At 48.3% G+C, this 19,825-nt stretch overlaps 1 protein-coding gene across 1 annotated transcript in view; it reads left to right on the forward strand.

Annotated features, from left to right (window-relative positions):
- Nucleotides 1-19,825, forward strand: part of PAPSS1 (3'-phosphoadenosine 5'-phosphosulfate synthase 1) — a 269,730-nt gene that overhangs the window by 146,017 nt on the left and 103,888 nt on the right. Inside the window, exon 10 of the mRNA XM_085641395.1 lies at nucleotides 17,997-18,265. Within this exon, the coding sequence (XP_085497521.1) occupies nucleotides 17,997-18,265 (269 nt within the window). The remainder of the gene's footprint in view (nucleotides 1-17,996; nucleotides 18,266-19,825) is intronic.

Below are 19,825 nucleotides of genomic sequence, written 5' to 3' on the forward strand. Positions count from 1 at the left end.
TAGCCTTGGTCCTCTTTGATTTCTACTCCAAACCTTTGTCCTTGTAGTAACTACTGGGGGATGTAAGTGCCCTTCCTTCCTAGACCCACCTCGGTAATTGCTTACTTAATGTTTCCATTATCCTCTGCAGAAATGTGAAAGGTCTGTGCTGTAAACTAGTTGCCATACTAAGGTTATTTGAGAAAAGATTGGCTTGCTGTAGACAGAACACAGTGGAAATGAACCTAATTATTTGTGTGTGTGTGTAGATAACTGGAATTTTGTTGCCGTTGTCTCCCACTTTTTGTGCTCTATTTGTGACTACTAGATGCTGGTTTTCAAATAGGACAGTGCACTGAGGCCTGCTAACCAAACCTCCGTGCCAGTGCTTTGTCCCTTAAAACAAGTTAAGGTCCAATTGTAAACTAATTGGCATGGACTTTAGCGCCCCTGCAAGTACCCAGTAAATGAAACCTCTGGTTCTTACGGCATGGCCTCTAAATAGCGTCCCTCAGGCCTGCAGCATAAGGAACCCACACGCAAATTGCGTGCAGGCCGCCTCTGGAGACTGCGTGTCATGATAAAACCATGATTAAACAAGCATTGGCATAGCCAATAGGTCTCGCCTTTGGGACCTTATAAGTGTTTAGCCATGCAACAGTTGCATAACTAAATACTTATAAGGTCCCAAAAGCGAGACCTATTGGCTAATTAAAGCGGCCGTGCGGTTCCGAAAGTGAAAGTAATCGCGGTAAAGCGCTGTAGCTCTAGGCTGGCCTGGTAGCACTTTTTGGAGCCCTCTCAATAAGTCTCGCCAGACCAGCGCATGCGCTGGGTCAGGTGAGACCTAAAACACGACATGGCATACTCTCTGTGTGCCATGCAAAAGTCACTGCATGCAATATATGTAAGTCACCCCCATAGCAGGCCTTGTAGCCTGAAGGCAAGGTGAATTATATTACATGTGAGGGCATGAGCAGATATGCCCCTGTGTTGTCTAGTTATACTACTAGATGGAACAAGTAAACAGGGAAGCCATTTTAAGTAGAAGTACTGGGCACTGATCATTACGAGTTCCCCCGCTACATGATGGCTTCACTGAAAATACTGGTGTTTGGTATCAAACACCTTGTCTTAATAAAGCAGTACTAGATTTATTAAGGCTTGCACCCAGAGGGCGCTTTAGAGGTGCCCACCTGAAACCTTACTAGTCTTCTAGTGTGTTGGCTGACTCAACCCTTCCAGCCTGCCACCATAGATGCATTTCTGACCCCCTGCAGGTGAGAGCCCACGCTCTCAGGGGGTCAGAAACAATGCCTGCTCTGGCAGGACGTGTTATCACCTCCTCCAGCAGGATGGTTAGTGAATCTGCATACCAAGGCCAGAGGCTTCAAAGCCTCTGCCACCTTTGATATTCAACACCGGCTTCCCTCAGACCTGGGCGATGCCACCCACTGCCCTGAGGCCCATTTGGTACTAGGACAGGAGTGAAAATTGGCTAGTTTGGAGGTGTGTTCACTCTCGAGCTAGTTACACCCTAAGGTGGGGCTGCCTGAAGAGAGCACAGAAATAAGGGTTCCACCATCTTGTTTTTGGTTGAACTAGGAACTCTGGGACAGGCTTATGCCCACTCACTACTGGAAGTTGTCATATAGGGGGTGTAGTGACCCCAGGGGTAAGTAGCCCATTGGCTAATCCCCTTAATACCCCTAAATGTAGTATTTAAGAGGCCCCCTGACACCAGGAAAGCAGATCAAGTCAAGACTTTGACTACTGGAAACCGAGGAAGATGACGGACCAGCACAGTGAGAAGAGAGGACCTGCACCAAAAATTAGCACCAAACCCTACCAGGCTGCCTGTACTTCACCAGGTCCCGAGGCAGACATCACAAAGAGCTGGACTCCCTCCCCAAACCTTGGAGGACCGTCTAGCACCTCAACAACCGGGAAAGATCTCCATTAGTGTAGAGGAGCCACTTCCCTGCACCAGAAGGTACCTACTGCTGCTGCCCGTTCCAGCGTTCTGTTGACCCTGGGTTTACCGGGGAGCAGCAACCCAGTAAACGTCTGGAAACGCCAGGACCCCCAGGAACCACCCTACAACCAATACCCCGGGTACCGGAGCAGTTGCCACAACCATGGCTTGTTGCATGCCCAGTCCCAACGCCACCCTACCATCGAAGGACGACCGGATCCACAAGGCCAGCACCAAGAGTGGCTCGGCTTGTCCCCCTTCATCAGGTCTCCCACACAGAGTTAGAGCCTCTGACAGTGCAACCACACTGGAAAAAAACACCTATGCTCCGGAACCACACAGCCAGAGTCCACGGAAACCGATAGTGTCCCTGTGAACCAGAAACCCTCAAGAACTGAGCCCCTCTTTGGGTTCAGCCGGACTGGCCCCTCAGTCCCTGCTTGCAGCCTCTTTCCACAAGTGCCGTTTCCCATTGACTTTAATAAGTGGCGTTCGAGGCTACCATCGACACCAGCAACTATGCACCCTGACACACCAGGGCAGACAGGATTAAACTGCTTGTGGTTTCTTAGGCCTTGGCCCATAGTTACCTTAAGTCCTGAAGACCAGCCCTGTAAGTTGTTACATATGACCCTATGCAGTGTATGTTTCTCCCATAGGGTAACATTACTGTGTTCGAGTCTCATGCCTCAAATCTAACAGCTGTCATTTTCTATTGTTTCTAATGTAAAAATTGATGACATTTAAAGTACTTACTCAATTACGAAGTTATTGGTGTTAAAAATTATATAAATATATGGTATTCTTCTAAATTGGTCTTGAGTTTCATCTTGAGTGTGTGTTTCATTTATTGACTGTGTGTACAACAAATACTTAACACAACCCTCTGTTAAAGTCTAGACTGCTTGCCCACACTACCACAAAAGAGAGCATTTGGGATTAATAAATTAAGCCAATAAGGGTAGTCTGGACTTCCTACATCGTGTACCTCATTTTGGTACACTTCATAAAAAGACCACTTCCTACAGTGTGTATAATGAAGCGGGATTTATTTTGGTGTGCCTATATATGATCTATGGTTGCTGTCATAGCATAGTGGCGGTACTATTGGTCTGTTCCTTTGTGCATTTACACTGTGATGGAGGACTCTGGGGTACTGCTGTGTTCTCAGTGAGCCACAGGATGAGCAGTCAAGTTCATCTGCTTAATTGCTGTTGCGCCAGTACTCTGCATCCTTGCAATCACATCCCAGCCTTCCAAGAGAGACTCTACCACGTTCTTACGTAGTCAAAGACAAGCGGCAATAGATAACAAGAAATAATGAGACCCTGCAGGATGAGTCTGGTATAAGACTGAACAATTTCGGTCCCCTAGAGGGACAGAGGCTTGACACCCTGTCTAGGGCATTCACATCTTGAGCCTGTTCAATGGGCAGGATAAGTTTTAAAAAAGAAAACAAAATGCTGTCCCCGAGCCAGGTTCTGTCGGCCCTCAACGTGGGTTTTGACTTGTTGCACTAACCACCAGGACGCCTTTTTTAATTTCCCTATCCTTCCCACTCACAGGTCCTACCTTAGGTTGACTGTGATGTCTCTGCACTATTGTTTTTCGGTTCTTCTAATAAATTAGATGCCGGCGTTGGTGGATGTCTTGAGTCTGTGTATTTCGGTACTTGGCCGGCTGGCGAAGAAGGCAGTGTCCCCCCACGCTGGTCACGGGACATCTTCAGTGCACCATAACTGTTCTCCATGCCTTGCGCATAATGATCAATGCCAGAAACTCCCATCTCTCCCCCACACAGAGTGTGACCATCATAGGAGCAGTGCTAGGCATGACCTGCTTCAAGGCTGTTCCACTTCTTAGGATATTCTGAATGTTCTTCTGATGTTTCTACCTCAAGACACCAAATCCTGTTGTGCAAAACCTACTCCTATTGGACCTCATGGTAAACCGATGGTGCTGCAAGTAGCAAACGTGAGTATGCTCTTCAGTGGTTTCTAAAAAAACCGTGGCTCTAGCATCAGACGAGCCTGTTGGCACAGGTGCAGAACAAAAGTCCTATCTTTCCATATCTCCACCTATCGAGATGAATGTGCTTATATGATTTATTGATGGTTCATGCCTTTGTCCCACTTCAGTTACAAGCAATTGTAGTTTGTGAAACATCCCCTTTGAGCTTGGCCTCTCATCTGGGTGACATCACGGGTCATGAGTGGGAACTTCATCCCGATGTGAAGAAAATGATCTTCACAATATTGTAGTGTCCATGAGTGTATCTCTTCTCTTTGACCTAGATCAGGAAGTGTCCTCTGTTTTGGTTGAATATGTTCCCTATGAATGGTTCCCTGAGGGCTGCCTTCAGGTTAAGTTGGTTGTGGGTCTGCTTTATGAATTCTTACTGATTCCTCTTCTGTCCAAAGTTCTATACAAGTTGGAGAGGATCGACCACAAATTACACTGTTTTCTGTTTTCTGGGAGAGTAGAACTGTTGAAATTCCACAGTCTGCCTTCTCTTGCTCGTACATAGGGTGGTCTTGCTTTCACAGGATGATAGTTTTGTCTACCCTTACCACTACCCTCCTACATTGCTGCTGCACACATGGAGTTTAAGAGCTGCCAAAAAAGAGACTTACTGCTTGCCACCAGATGTTATAGACGTCCTCTGGCCACGTAGGAAACCTACCATGAAATCTATTTATTTGGGTTGTGTGGATATAACTTCTGTGCTATGGTGGGAGATGTCAAGCCGTTCCCACCCTTGACATATGTCTACCAAAATAAGTAGGTTTGTTGTGCCTGCTTTTCATTCTTGCTGGAAGTAGCATATGGTTTTTCCTCATGGGCAAATCCATCCACATTCCACCAGTGATGAGGATAGACTGCATAGCTCGAGTCCCAGGCGCCTTTTTTAGGTCTCGCCTAGCGAAAGCAGCGCATGCGCTGCTCTCGCGAGTACCTTTTGGAATCAATTCAGTGGAGGGCTTGTATGCGCGCATCTGCATGGACAAACATGGCTGCTCTCGCCATCTGTCCAATGCAGACCGCATGCGCGTGTCCGTGTTTGTTGTAGCTCGGGTCTTCCAGTCGTTCGTGCACACACACCCACACTCTCACTCTCACACCCACTCACTCTCACACTCTCGCACTCTCTCACTCTCACACTCTCTCACTCTCTCACTCTCACTCACTCTCACTCACTCTCACTCACTCTCACTCACTCTCACTCACTCTCACTCACTCTCACTCACTCTCACTCACTCTCACACTCTCACACTCTCTCACTCTCTCACTCTCTCACTCTCTCACTCTCTCACTCTCTCACTCTCTCACTCTCTCACTCTCTCACTCTCTCACTCTCTCACTCTCTCACTCTCTCACTCTCTCACTCTCTCACTCTCTCACTCTCTCACTCTCTCACTCTCTCACTCTCTCACTCTCTCACTCTCACACACTCTCTCACACTCTCTCACACTCTCTCACACTCTCTCACACTCTCTCACACTCTCTCACACTCTCACACTCTCACACACTCTCACACTCTCACACACTCTCACACTCTCTCACTCTCACACTCTCACACACTCTCACTCTCACACTCTCACTCACTCTCTCACACACTCACTCTCTCACACTCTCACTCACTCTCACTCTCTCTCTCTCACTCTCACACTCTCTCTCTCACTCTCTCACTCTCACTCACTCTCACTCTCTCTCACTCTCTCACTCTCACACTCTCTCTCTCACTCTCTCACTCTCACACTCTCTCACTCTCACTCTCACTCTCTCACTCTCTCTCTCTCTCACTCTCACACTCACACACGTGTAATCAGGAAGAAGGCGGCACTCGTAGCGTTAAATCGGGCTAGTACTGCAGTTTGTCAGCAATTCAACCAATCCAAGTGCCTTTATGTAGAATGCAGTGGTGGTCATTGGTTGTAGAGTCCTCTCGTACTTCAGCCGTCCGACAGATCCTCTTGATAGATGTGTTTATATTTTTTGCAGTGTTATTTAGCGTGACGTCGACCCGAAGGTATTGGAGCGCTTACATGATCACCAAGTATATTACACAAGGGCACATTCCTATTCGTGTATAACCACGGTCCCTACACTGTTACAATCCCTAAACTCAACCACTGTCCGCGTATTTAACCCCTGTTCTCTCACTTTGGTTTCCTCTACGCAGCCCCCTGATCTGCCGGAGCGCTTCATGCCAGGTCACATCTCCGGGACCGCTGCCTCACCCCCCGCCCCCAATATGTATATCTGCCCCAAGAGAGTGAAAGGTTCCTTTGTCTGCCTGTATAAAATGTGTCCATTCGACGCCTGCTTGAAATATGACTGCGGTGCATGTGTAACACGGCTCCTGCCCCGCTTGGGTCAAGTCTGTGCACTTGTCGTCCGAGTAAAATGCATTTCTAACCCGCTTCCATGAATTACACACCTGTTCTGCTTGTTTGGCACGCACACACCGGCCGTGCTTGTGTGAAATGTACTCCAATCCTGTATGTGTGATGTGCCCTTCTGCCCTGTTAGTATGAAATGTGCCTTTGCTCTACCTCTGTAAAGGACACCTTTGCCCTGTCTTTGTGAAGCGCATCTCATCCCTGCATGTGTGAAGTGTCCCTCTGCCCTGTCTATATGAGATGTATCTGTGTGAAGTGTACCTCAACTCTGCCTCTGTGAAGTGCACCTCTGCCCTGTGTGAAGTGTCCCTCTGCCCTGTCTTTATGAAATGTATTTGTGTGGTGTGCACCTCGGCCCGGTCTCCCTTTGTGTGTTGAGTACACCTCTGCCCTGTCTGTGAAGTGCATCTCTGCCCTGCCTGTGTGAAGTGTAGCTCTGCACTCTGTATGAAATGTACCTCAGCACTGCATGTGTGAAATGTTTCTTAAACATTTGTCAGTGAAATGTACCCCTGCCTTGCCTGTCTGAAGTGCACTTCTGCCCTGTCTGTATGAAGTGACGGCTTGTGATGGGAGAATAAGTCTCCATTCCAGTACGCCCTTTGCAAGCTTAGTTTGGTTGCTTGTATTGCTGTTTACATACGGACTGTAGTGTCTGTATTAAGCCGGTCCCCAATTTTAGGTATGGTCGTTGCAGTCCCAGGTCTGCACTTAATTATCGCCACAAAAGGTTAAAATCTTAATGGGCATTTCATGTGCAGTGCGTGGACCGGTGTTTTGCGAGTAAGGTAACTATGACCCATCTGAAATGAAGCCCAGCAAATGGGCATGTAAAGTGGTTCCTTTTTTTTCTCAAAGGTGTTTTTTATTGAGGTATAAAACAAGGGAAAGGAAAAAAAACAAAACACACGCGGCAATCCCGCAACAATTCCCACGCAGGGGAGATGCACAAATTGGGGGGGGCCGCTATGACTAGCAAATGTCCTGCTGTCCGGCCCAGCTAAGCTACAAGTCTAAAGGAAAAGAAGAGGGTTCAAGTCCAGGCTTCCAGTACATAGGCAATACGGGCGTCTGAATTCCGCCCACCAAGAATGTACAACAGCATTGAAGTTACCGGGGCCGGACCAGCCAAACCCAGTACTGCAGGCTCTCCCCTCTTGTCGTTTAGGACTGTCACAGTAACCCAAAAAAACTCAAATGAAAACTGGGAAAAAGCCCCACCGTGGGGGTCAAGCGAACCCCTAGATACAATAGGGAAGAGTGGGACCACGGTAGGGGCGAGAGCGGTCGGAGACGGTCCACCTCCGCCGACGAGAGCGTGAGATTGAGGATATAAGATTTGCCGTAATTGACCCGAAACCCCGCCACCTCCTCAAAGTGCGCCAGGGCCCTCCGCACATGGGGGATGGAGTGCGCCGGATCCGCAAGGGACAGGAGGACATCGTCCGCAAACAAAGAAATCTTGTGTTGCTCCCCCGTGAAGGGCAGTCCCCGGATATCCGGGTGTTCCCGGATCGCCATTGCTAGGGGCTCGATACTCGGGGCGAACAACAAGGGGGAGAGAGGGCAACCCTGCCGCGTGCCCCGCGAATGCGAGAAGAAGGGGGACAAGTACCCATTCACCGCGACTCTAGACCGGGGGCCGCTATAGTTGGCTTTAAGCATGGTCACGAACCTGTCCGAGAATCCAAGGCTTGAAGAGTCCGGAACAGGAACTGCCAGTCCACCCGGTCAAATGCCTTCTCGGCATCCAGGCCAATCAACACCGCCGGGATGTTAAACCGGTTGGCCTTCTAAATAAGGTGAACCACCCGTCTAGTGTTATCATGAGTTTTCCGCCCCTTGATGAAACCCGATTGGTCAGGGTGAATTAACGCCGGCATCAGGTCTTGTAAGCGCGACGCTAGAATGGAAGAGTAAAGTTTAGCATTGAGATTGAGAAGGGCTATCGGCCTGAATGACGAACAAACAGAGGGATCTTTGCCAGGTTTGGGGATCACTGAGATGACCGCTTCCGCCATGGAGACCGAGGACACCCCCGCGTCGGCCATTTCATTGTACAGGCGAACCAGGAACTCAGACATCCACAGCAAAGGTCTGATAGAAAAGGGCTGTGAACCCGTCCGCGCCAGGCGCCTTGTGGGGCTTCAGAGATTTAATGGCGCCCAACACTTCCTCCCTAGTAATGGGGGCAGAGAGCAGGTCATTCCATTCGGTAGACACACAGGGGAGAGGAAGAGCGCGTAGATAGTCCTCCTGGGCAGCGGGGTCCAGGGCGTCCCCCGAGTACAACGTCGCATAAAAGTCCCCGAAGAGGTCTGCCTTGATCGCGTCGTTGTGCTGCAGCAAGCCGGCGGCGTCCCTTATGCCCCCTATGTACTCCTTTTCCCGTTAAAGGCGTAGTTGGCGGGCTAAGTGCCTCCCCACCTTATTCCCCTGGGAGTAAGAAAGACAGCGGAGCTTCAGGAGAGTGAACTCTGCCCTGTTATTATAGTGGGCCCGGAGCTTGCCCCTGAGAGCAGTAAGGGAGCGCAGCGTTTGCCTGGACGGATTGGCCTTATGCGCCTGCTCCAGCGTTGAGAGCTCCCGCTCCAGCGCTTCCCGTTCCGCCCTCCGCAGCCTATTGAGCGCTGCATTAAGGGCCAAGCAGCTACCCCGAACCGACGCCTTAAAGGCGTCCCAGGTAGTGAAGATCGAGGTGTCCTGCACCGGGTTGAGCTCAAAGAATTCCCGAATCGCCTTATGGAGGTCTTTGCAGGAAGACTTGTCCCGCACCAGGGACGCCGGAAAGTACCATCGTCGCGGCGCAGTCCCCTCCGGAGCCCACCGGAGGCCCAGCCCCAACAGGCTATGATCAGAGATGGAGAGGGGAAAAATCTTTGCTTCCCGCAGAGACCCCCGGAGGGACTGGCTATAAAAAACATGGTCGAGTCGGGAGTAAGAGTGGTGCACATGAGAAAAGAAGGTGTAATCACGAGAGAGGGGGTGCAGAGACCGCCACCCGTCCAACAGACCCAGCTCCTCAAGCCGCTGACGTGTCTCCTCAGAAAAGAGGCCGGTCTCCGCTGGTGAGAACAGTCCAAGTCCCTATCCCAGACCAAATTGAAATCGCCCATTATCAAGAGGCCGCCCTCCACAAAGTCCTCCACCGAGCGCAGCAATTCCAGGAGAAACTTATTTTGCCCAGCGTTAGGGGAATACAACACCAGGAACGTGCAAGTCCTGCCGAGGAGTACTCCTTTAACAATGAGCCATCTGCCCTCCTTATCGCCACGCACCCCCAAAGGCTGAAACTGAAGGGTCGAACGGAACATCAGGGCCACTCCCCTGTGTTTTGACGCCGCCGAAGACCTATAAATAAGGGGGGATTGCCTATGTTTGAGGCGGGACTCGTCCCTCCGGGTCAGGTGTGTCTCCTGAAGCCCCACCACATCCAGGTGGTGATCCAGGATGTATTTCCAGACCTGGCGTTTCTGGGGAGAGTTCAGCCCCTTCACATTCCAAGTACCTAGGGTAACAGGCATCCTACATAACTCCCCTCTCCCGTCTCCGCCAGATCCCCCCACTCACAGCACAGCTCCCTCACCCGTCCCCCAGCGCGATCAGACATCCCTCCCCCAGCGAGGGTCGGCAACGCACCCCAGGACAGCCGCACCCGACTCACAGCGCACGGAGACTCCAGGTCGTCTTGCGTCTCCCCAGACCCATCAACCAGATGTCGCCTCGTGCCCTGCCACAGCAAATAGAACAAGGACCCTAGCCAATTCAGCCCCCCACCCCCCCGCCCGGACTCAGATCGCGTACAGTTACTCACCCCAGGTCCATCCCCATCCCCCGCGGAACAAACAACCCACACACAGCCCGCACACGCCACCCCCAGCCGCCACCACCGGTCCCCCCCCTCCCCAACCCTCCCCCCAACCCCCTCTCCCTCTCCCGGGACCACCCCAACTAGGACCCCACCGAAGACAAAAAAGAAAGAGGAAAAAAAGCCAGCAACCCCAAAGCCGGGACCACTGTGGTTATTCCCCAAGTCCATGGAGCGGGGTCCCCGATCACACCCCTCCAGTGAACAGGCCCAGGGTGTCTCCCCACAAAGTACATCAATTCCCAGTGATACCTGAAAGGAGGGTGGCCCTCCGGCGTCAAGCAAGCAAAGGCCTCCCAAGGGGTTAGGCAGCCGAAGAAGAGTCCTGCAAGGCAGCCTCCGTCAGTCGCCACCGAAGCAACTGCGGCACCTCGCTCCTGTACGCTGGTCTCAGGGTCCGGCCGACCCGCAGCGGAAGAGCGCCCCACTCTCTGCCAAGAGGAGGAGCGTCGACGTCGCCCCGCCGGCGAGTCCCCAGCCCCCAGCGGGGGGGACCAGTCATCCAATCCCAGGAGATCCTTGGCAGCCTGCAGAGAGCGGACCTGAACCAGCCTGTTTCGCCACCGGAAAATAAGCCGAAACGGGCGGCCCCACGAGTAGGAGACATTCTGGTCCCGCAAGAAGGATGTCACGGGACGGAAGTCACGTCGCTTCTGTAGCGTTGATGCTGCCAGATCCTGAAACAGCTGGGGATGGTGGTCCCGGTACAGCAGCGACTGCATCCCACGCGCCTTCCGAAGAATGCGCTCCTTAAGCTGGTAATCGTGGACGCAGACCAGGATGTCGGGGGGAGGAGCCCCTGACCCTCTCGGCAACCCCACGCGATGTACCCTGTCCATCCGGACTTCGTGGATATTGTCCTCTCCCAAGATCGGCAAGAACAGGCCCTCCACATAGCCCCGCAGGTCCCCAGCCTCTCCATCCCACGGCACCGCTCGAATGCGGATATTGTTCCGTCGGGACCTGTTCTCGAAGTCCTCCGCGTGGGCCTGGAGGTCCAGGTTCTGCTCCGTGAGCCGAAGAACATCCTGTTGGAGTTGATGGATGTCGCCGGCGAGTCCTAAGTCATGCTCCTCCAGGGTTGCCACCGTCTCCCCAATACCATCCAGATCCCGGCGCACCTCCCGGAGGTCAGAAGCCAGCTGGGAGCGGAGGCTGGTGACATCCTCCTTGGTGGCGTTGAACAGCTCCAGCATAAAGGCCTTGGTGGCAGGCGCTTCATCATTTTGCTTGGGAGGGGCACTAGCTCCAGGCGGCGTCGAAGGGGTGGCACCCCGCCGTGGACCGTCCCCACCGGGCTTGCCCCCCCGGGCCTTGTTGGGCATCTTGTTCCGTTCAAGGATAGCTCGGTGCAACACGCTGCCAGGCCACCCGTCTCCACCACCGGTGCGGCCCCCACAGCACTACCCAACAACCGGGAATAGCCGGTCTCCGGGCAGGCCGCTCTTCCCAGTCCGTGCCAAGCGTGGGGAAGGGGCAGATACAGGCAGGCGCTCACCAGGTCGGAGGGTCGAGCAATGGAGCAGCGCACCCAGCTGCAGGACGATTCCACCCACGCCTCCGCTCTCTCAGGCCGCTGCCGCACTCTCCTCATCCGGGGACACACAGCCAGCAGGGAGGTCAGTGGGGCGACTTCTCCTCCAGGTGGCCGCCAGCGGGAGCCCCCCAGGGGGACCGCCCACCAGACGGGCCCCAACCCGATCCCACCGGGCCCACACTTGAATCGCCGGGTTCAGGGGGGAGCCCTCCGCTCCACGGCTCCCCCGGTAGTCCAAGCAGGCCGAAGCAGACCCCACACAGCTCGGGGGCAAGAGAAGTACGGCCCCCCGGGCACCCACTCGGCGTGGCAGCTGGCCACTACTCTGCTTCCTCTCCGTCAGTCCAGCCACGTCTCAGCGGGGTCCCGCCTGCAAGACTGCAGGCCCCCCGACGCCACAACACTGGCCTGGCCCACATACATGCGATACCATTGTTAACCCATTTAAATAGTGTCATGTGACTAATTGTTATGGACGAAAGACGTTACAATTCATTGGTTTTACTTGTTGAACCAGGTTGATCGCAAAGGTGCTCAAATATTAAAGATTATAATTCATCACTTTCATTGCATGTTTCAATGCATAGTGAGATTATGCACACAAATAAAATGAATCCTACAGTTCATTGCCCACTTCAGATTAGCTTCTTAGGTTCTGACCTAGCTTCCCTATTTGGGACGTGATCCGATATTGGTGCAATTTGTGCAACTGGTTATATTCTCCAAATAATTTCATTATATACATACAATGTGAAAGATTTTTTTCTCATTCAAATAAACCTCCATATTGAGCCCATGTGGACTGATTACTCGCAAACTACCCGGGTTCACCAATACTGTGTCCATGTCCAATTCTAGGCCCCTTGCAAATACGTACACTTGAAAAAATAACCGCAATTGTGCCCATGTGGGCATATACATTACACTTTTAATGTTTTCCTTCTGCGCTTCTCATTATCCCAACGCATACACTTTACAACAAAAGTGAAAATTCAAAACAGAAAGCAGACTTGTAACAAATCCAGTCGCTTATCAAATGCCCTCCCTCATCAAAAGTATGTCACATAAGTGTCTAAACAAGTGTGTGTGTGTGTGTGTATATATATATATATATATATATATATATATATATATATAGTATGTATATTGTGTGTGTATGTATGTGTATGTATATATAAATATATATATTTTGTGCTTGACAGTTATTTCACAGAGAATACTTTTTGTGGGTTTTTATTTTTTATTTTTTTGATTGGAAACCTCTTTTGCACGATCTTTCACCAGCATTATTAAAAAAAATCTTTCAAATTCGTAAAGCTGGCAGAAATATACACACATACTTTTTCTGCCACTATAATTAAGCACCTTTTGATGTGGAACTGCGAAGATGATTAATTGATGTTGAGCAGCGGTGTGGTATTGTGCTTTGTGGGTTAAAGTTTTTTTTAATCTTACTACATCTTCAACTAATAATAAAGGTGTTGTGTTCTTTTGTTTTTCTTTCAACTTCTGGTTATGTATGTAATGGCTTCAAACATCATGCCTGCCCTGAAAGTACTTCACTGGCTTCATGTAGAAGTGAACATCAAATTTAGGTTGTCTGCACTGTCCATTAAGCTTTTTGGGACAAGGGCTCTAGTGGTTGACATCAAAGAACATTTGGCATGGTTCCACCCTTCTAATTTGACTCGCCGCCCCGTCTCCTCACCAGACTGTTAATAGTAACTGCTGTAGTGTCAGAAGTAATCCTGTGGTAACACTTAGCTGTCTCAAAACCCAGAAATAAAACGCCCTCCTCACTGTCCTCGATACATCACTTGGCTTTTATTAAAACTGTTTTATTTCAAACTTTATGTAGGAAAGAATTTTAGTCACATTTTATATTGAACCAGCGCATTGATTTTTATAAGGTTTTTTTTTTTTATTATTGCAAGGGTCTCTTTATCTTTTCGCCACCTTTTCCACACTTTCCTTGTCCGTCTTGCTTCTTGAAAATGGACTTGGAATTGATGTGGATGGAACTGAAATAATCATATGCTGTTGAGCTGCATTAATAACTTTAGAGTTTTCTTTTCTGTATGATTTTCAAGAGGAAACCCTTAGCTGAAAAAATATATACGTTTTTAGTCAATGGCATCACATCCTACATAGAAAACTGCAAACTTCAAAGGTAGCATGTTTTAAGTTTTGTTACTGTGAGAAATCGGGCTGTTAGTTGAATGGGGAGGTGGTATCCTTCTCAAGCAACAACCACAATCCTTGTCTGGGTGAACCACAAAACGTCACTACATTAACCTGTCTAACCCTCTGGTAGCTTTGGCACAAAAGCAGTCGGGCTTCACGTAAAGGCAATTTGTAATGTATTTATGCAGCACTTAAACAGTAAAAAAAGAAAACAGTTAAGTTGATACACAACACAAAAAAATCCCACACCATTTTAGAAAAATGGAGTGAAAAGCAATAAATTTGACACTAAAATTACAAAGATCCAACCAGTAGGTTATCTGTATGTTAGACCCAGTGAAGGTCACAGGTGAGGCCGACCGTGATGGAGAATGGGCTGGGTACAGGGACCAGGTTAGTACTGCTGAAAAAGTTACCTAGTCCAGCGCAAAGAGTTCCGTCTGCGAGAAGTCCACGAGAAACAGGAAAGAGCATCACGTATGTAGTGCGTTGGCAGTTACCACACGCTGTTGATGCTGTGGCGCGAAGTACAGATCTCGCATTGCTGACCATTGCTGTAGACTGAAGAGTTTAGTTCACCGCAGCTTAGCATTGGCGGGTGGCCCGAAAGCGAGATCGTGGTATGTACAGGCTCATTCATTTGTGGTCGTGGAGAGGCCAAAGTACAAGGATTTCCCTTTTTCTTCAAGGAGAGAGAAGCTCAACTGATGCAACATCAAAGGTCCAGTACCTGGGAAGCACCTCTGGGGATCAGGTACTCCTTTCAACAGAGGTCAGTAGGGCTCAGGTAGGTCCAGTTGCGGCAGGTCAGCTGGGCAGTCGCAAAGAAGCCTCTGGAGCTTGTAGTGTTCAAAAAGAACAGAACAGGAGATCAGTCCACTGACCTTTGGAGTCACTTTTGCCTGGGATGAAGGGTGCAGGTTCAGTCTTCCTTCTCAGGAAGCAAGACCGGCCTCAAAGTAGGAGGGTGCCCTCCTACTGTAGTATCCACTGGTCCAGGAAGGCACTGATGTGTTGATCTAAGGGTCCCCTTTTTATACCTGATGCCTACTTTGAAGAGAGAGAAGTAGCTGGAGTTTCCCCCTACAGACATGTCTGGAATTTCCTGCCTTCCTGCCCTGGTTCCAATCGGTCTGGAGGCACAATAGGCTAGTGTGAAGTCCTTTGTGTGTGAGCTGACCCAGTGGCTTTGAAGTGAAACTGTGTTAGGTGACACCTCCGCCATTCTATCCTGCCAGAGATGGCCCATTCTGTCACAAACAGACCCTCATTATGATATTGTCAGGGAGTAATAAACAAAGGCCAACTACACCTAGTCATTTGGCCCAGGAACAGGCTGCATGCACCAAATGGTTAGAACAAGAAAACGTCAACTTTCTAAAGTGGCATTTTCAGAATTATTACTTAAAATTGGACCTTAACATACGAGAGGGTTTTAAATGACAACTCCACTGTGCCAAAAATGACTTTCCTACCTGCTCTCAATAAAAAGTTATCACTTATTAAATGTTGGAAGGTAACCCAATGTTATGCTATGGGAGAGGTAGACATTGAAATAGTGAAGAATGAATACCGGGACATGTAACACTTAAAAAAACATGTAGAACTTTTTAAATACATTGTGTCCTGCCATATGGGTTATTTAGGGCCTACCCTATGGGTGAGTTATATGTATTAACAAGCATTGGCATAGCCAATAGGTCTCACCTTTGGAACCTTAAAAGTATTTAGTTATGCAGTACAATATCCTTGGTGCAACAACATCAACTGTTGCATGTCTGAACACTTAAAAGGTCCCAAAGGCGAGACCTATTGGCTATGCCAATGCGTGTTTATTTTGAGAGGGAGAGTACCTGCACTTCTCAAGAGTGACATAATATTTTTAATTGGAGAGTACCGCACATCTTAGAAACAAGCAGGTACTCTGGTACAGGGTGCCTGCACTTCTATTTTTCCTTTTCAAGCACTGCCTCAGACCCTATCTTTGCCATGGGTTGTCTTAAGGAATTTGGGGAGCCAGGGAAAGACATATTTCAACTGTTTATGAGGGAAATCTATTTTTGAAAGTTTGTTTGGTATCACATGGGCTTCAATTATCAGAAAATGGGTAGTAAAATTGCGCTGTCTGATAGACCTAAAAATGAAACTAAAAGTCCCGGAATGCCATACCCTCGGGAATAAAAGACAGCTGAAGAGACGCCCATCAGGTGAACGTTTTGACTCCTGCACCATCACAAACATGCACTTCTCCAAGAACCGGACAAAATTCCGATTTCGGACCCCTTCAAATTTGAATTCCTTCATCCTTCAATCTACATGTACCCGACTCTCCCGCTTGCTGGTCAAGAACGCAAGAGTAAGTAGACAAACCTCTACGCGTCGAACTACGTAACCTGAAACTTTTTGGTTAACATTTTGAAGTACGAAGGTGAGGGAACAATTGAAGTGCCTTTGAAGGGAGGTAATGAACACCTCGCCTGCTGCAGTTTGTGTGCTGGTTGTCCGAGAGATCTGCTGGGGCGAAAGTCTGAATATTAGGTTGTATTTCATGCCACAAGCTCGTATTAGATGGTAATTGTGGTGAATTTTAGGTTCGAGATTGGAACCGCTACAATAGTGAGCCAGTAATCCTTTTGGAGGAGAAAATGAAAAGTACTTTTGACGCAGTTACATAAAACATGGGTTGTCATAGACTGAACTCCATTTTTGGAACTTCAAATGTATGCATTCCTTTGTGGCCTAAATGTTTTCGTTAGGCTTTCGTAAGCAGCAAGTGGTCTAAGTTTTTTGGTGATCCCTAGCCCTTTCGCGTTTTCAACATTTGTATAATAGCTGAAAATTATTCCGTTGTTGGAAACACCAGGTGGATGATAATCTCTCATGATGATCAACTCTCTCGGACGTGACACGAAACCGTGTATTTTAAGTTTGCGCGTGTAGTTCGAGCGCTAGAAAACCAAGCACTGAAACACAAGTTAATTGTGAGAGAGAGGGGGAGCAGGAGGTGAGCCCGCAAGTGGTGTGCGCGTGCTCGCTGGGGAGAGCAGTCTGCTCATTTTGGAAGCACATACTCGTGCTTGTGGCACGCTGCGTGCTCCCGCAAGGTGTATGCCGCCACAAGCATGAGTATGTGCTTCCAAAAAGAGCAGAGCTACGGCTAAAGGTCTCGTAAGTTGCGCATGTACGCCGCGTAGGCGAGACCTAAAAAGGAAGGTTTAGGCCTGGTAAAAGGTTTATTTTGCCAGGTCGAAATTGCAGTTTAAAACTGCACACAGAGGCTACGGTGGCATGCCTGGGACTGGTTGTAAAGGCTACTTAAATAGGTGGCACAAGCAGTGCTCCAGGCCACCGGTAGCATTTAATTTACAGGCCCTTGGTACATGTAATGCCACTTTGCTAGAGACTTAAAAGTATAATAAATGTGCCAATTGGGTGTAAGCCAATTTTACCATGTTTATAGGGAAAGAACACTAGCACTTTCTGCACTTTACCTGTGCACAAAGTAGTAACCAGTGCTGGAGTCCTAAGGCCAACAAAAATGAATTCAGCAACAATACAAGGAGTTAAGGCAAAATGTTTTAGGGTGACCCTGCAGAGAGGGCCAAGTCCAACGTGGTAAATTAAGACTCTTGCTAAAAGAAATGTCATATTACAATGCACAGATTTCTTAAGGAATGTGGTGCACCTAGGAATTGCAATCTTCACTTAGTAAGTTTAATGTATTTTACTAGGTAACACACTTGACTTTGAATGAGAAATCGGGAATTTATAATATATTGCATGTTTTATGGATCTTGTTCTTTATAGCTAATCCTTTGTCCAAATTCCTTGATTTGTTTTTTTCCACTTGTACTTTGGGCGTTTTGCTTAATCATGACTCTAGGTTCTTTAAAAATACATGATTTTTTTTTATTTACTCGCTAACCATATTTGTCAGGATAGACACACTAAGTTGATTTCCTTGATGACAATATAAAGTTGAATGTAATTCTATCAATAAAACACCAAGAATGTTTTGATTGCAGTGTTTTTCTTTTTTGTGTGTCTTAGATGCAGTATTTGCGTTTCAGTTGCGTAACCCAGTACACAACGGTCACGCCTTGTTAATGCAAGACACACACCGGCAGCTTCTCGAGCGTGGGTACAACCGCCCCGTTCTACTCCTCCACCCACTAGGCGGCTGGACTAAAGATGATGACGTCCCTCTGATGTGGCGTATGAAACAGCATGCTGCAGTGCTGGAAGAGGGTGTGCTAAATGCGGAAACCACAGTAGTGGCCATCTTTCCTTCGCCTATGATGTATGCCGGCCCTACTGAAGTAAGTGCACTCTTAATTGTGAAGTATGAAGAATGTCTAGGCTAATTTTTGAGCTACCATTCCATAGTAGCCAATCTTAATATGAACTCTTACAGCGTCCCCTCCCCCACCACATGCAATACATTAAATCTATAATGCAGATCAGAGGAGTCATTGGCTGTAAGTACGCTCTCTCCCAGCAAGCCTCCCATCATTTGCCTTCCACCATTGACCCTATACTGGATTTGCAGTGGTTCGACATTGTTTGCATTATCCGGTCACAAAGTCTGCCCAGGATAGTGTTCATGGAATGCACACTATCTATGCCCAAAATATTTATTTATAGTGTTTTATAGAGCGCGAACATGACCTTCGAGGTATCCGAGTGCTGTACAAAGAGTTGAATGAAGGTTGGGGTACAGTAAGGCATAAGTCTCTAAAAAAATGTATATAGGAGTCACAAAGCATGTTACAAAAACATTAGGATACTGTATAAAATGGGGTACAAAATAGTAGGATACAATATTACAATGTGAAACGCTGTTCAAGATCTCTTATCCTATTTCGTGGTATGGCACAAGAATCTGTACATAACCATGCCAAATGGTCGTCATCCGTGGACTACTGTTGTGTGGCTCTGCTGTTGACTGATCTATCTGATGCATGACTGCAGAAAGATTACGGGTGAGCAATAGTGATTTGATGCATGTGGTCCCATTGTAAAATTCCAGCGGGTGGGATATTTTGAAGGGAAAAAAGCCAACCATGTTTTGTCTACAGTCACTTTTGCAAGGTTTCTATATGTGCGTAGTTGTATTTATATTTAACCCCTCCTGTGTTTGTAATCTACTCAACAGCCCTGTTAGAAATTGGGTTCCTGGTTGATTGGGGTGTGAGCCCTAGTCAAGCAGTGGCCACAATCCTAGTCAGGGTAAGGCACCAGCAATCCCCAAATTAACCTGTGTGCGCACCTTTTAGTAGCTTGGCACTGAGCCCTCAGGCTTAACTTGAAGGCAATGTGTAAAATATTTATGTAACACTGTAAAAACAGTGAAAACACCACACAAAAAGATCCCACACCAGTTTGGAAAAATAAAGTATACATTAATAAATAAATGTAGGAAGCTGGCTTTTTATGAAGTGTACAAAAGGAAGTACACTTGGTTGAATGTCCAGATGACCCTTATTGGTTTACAGGGCTTAAGTCCCAAATGCTCTTTGTGATGTGTGTGAGCACTCTAGCCTTATTAGAGGGTAGTGTTAAGCATTTTTTGTACACACAGAGTCAATAAATGAGAGAAAGATAACACAGATTTTTATTTAATTTGTGACACCAAGATTATTGGAATCAGGTAAGTACTTTCGACTTTATCAAACTTTACTGTAGAAACAGTAGAAAATGACAGCTGTCAGATATGAGGTATGAGCCTCGAACATGGTAATGTTATCCCATGGGAGAATCATTGACTGCATAGGCACGCTTACAGATGACTTACAGGACTTGTCTTCCGGACTTAAGGTAAGTAGGGGCCAAGGTCCAAGACAGCACCAAGAGTTCAAGTTTACCTGCCCTGGGGTGTC

Source organism: Triturus cristatus, chromosome 2_2 (genome assembly GCF_964204655.1).
Source record: "Triturus cristatus chromosome 2_2, aTriCri1.1, whole genome shotgun sequence".
Lineage (NCBI taxonomy): Eukaryota > Metazoa > Chordata > Amphibia > Caudata > Salamandridae > Triturus > Triturus cristatus.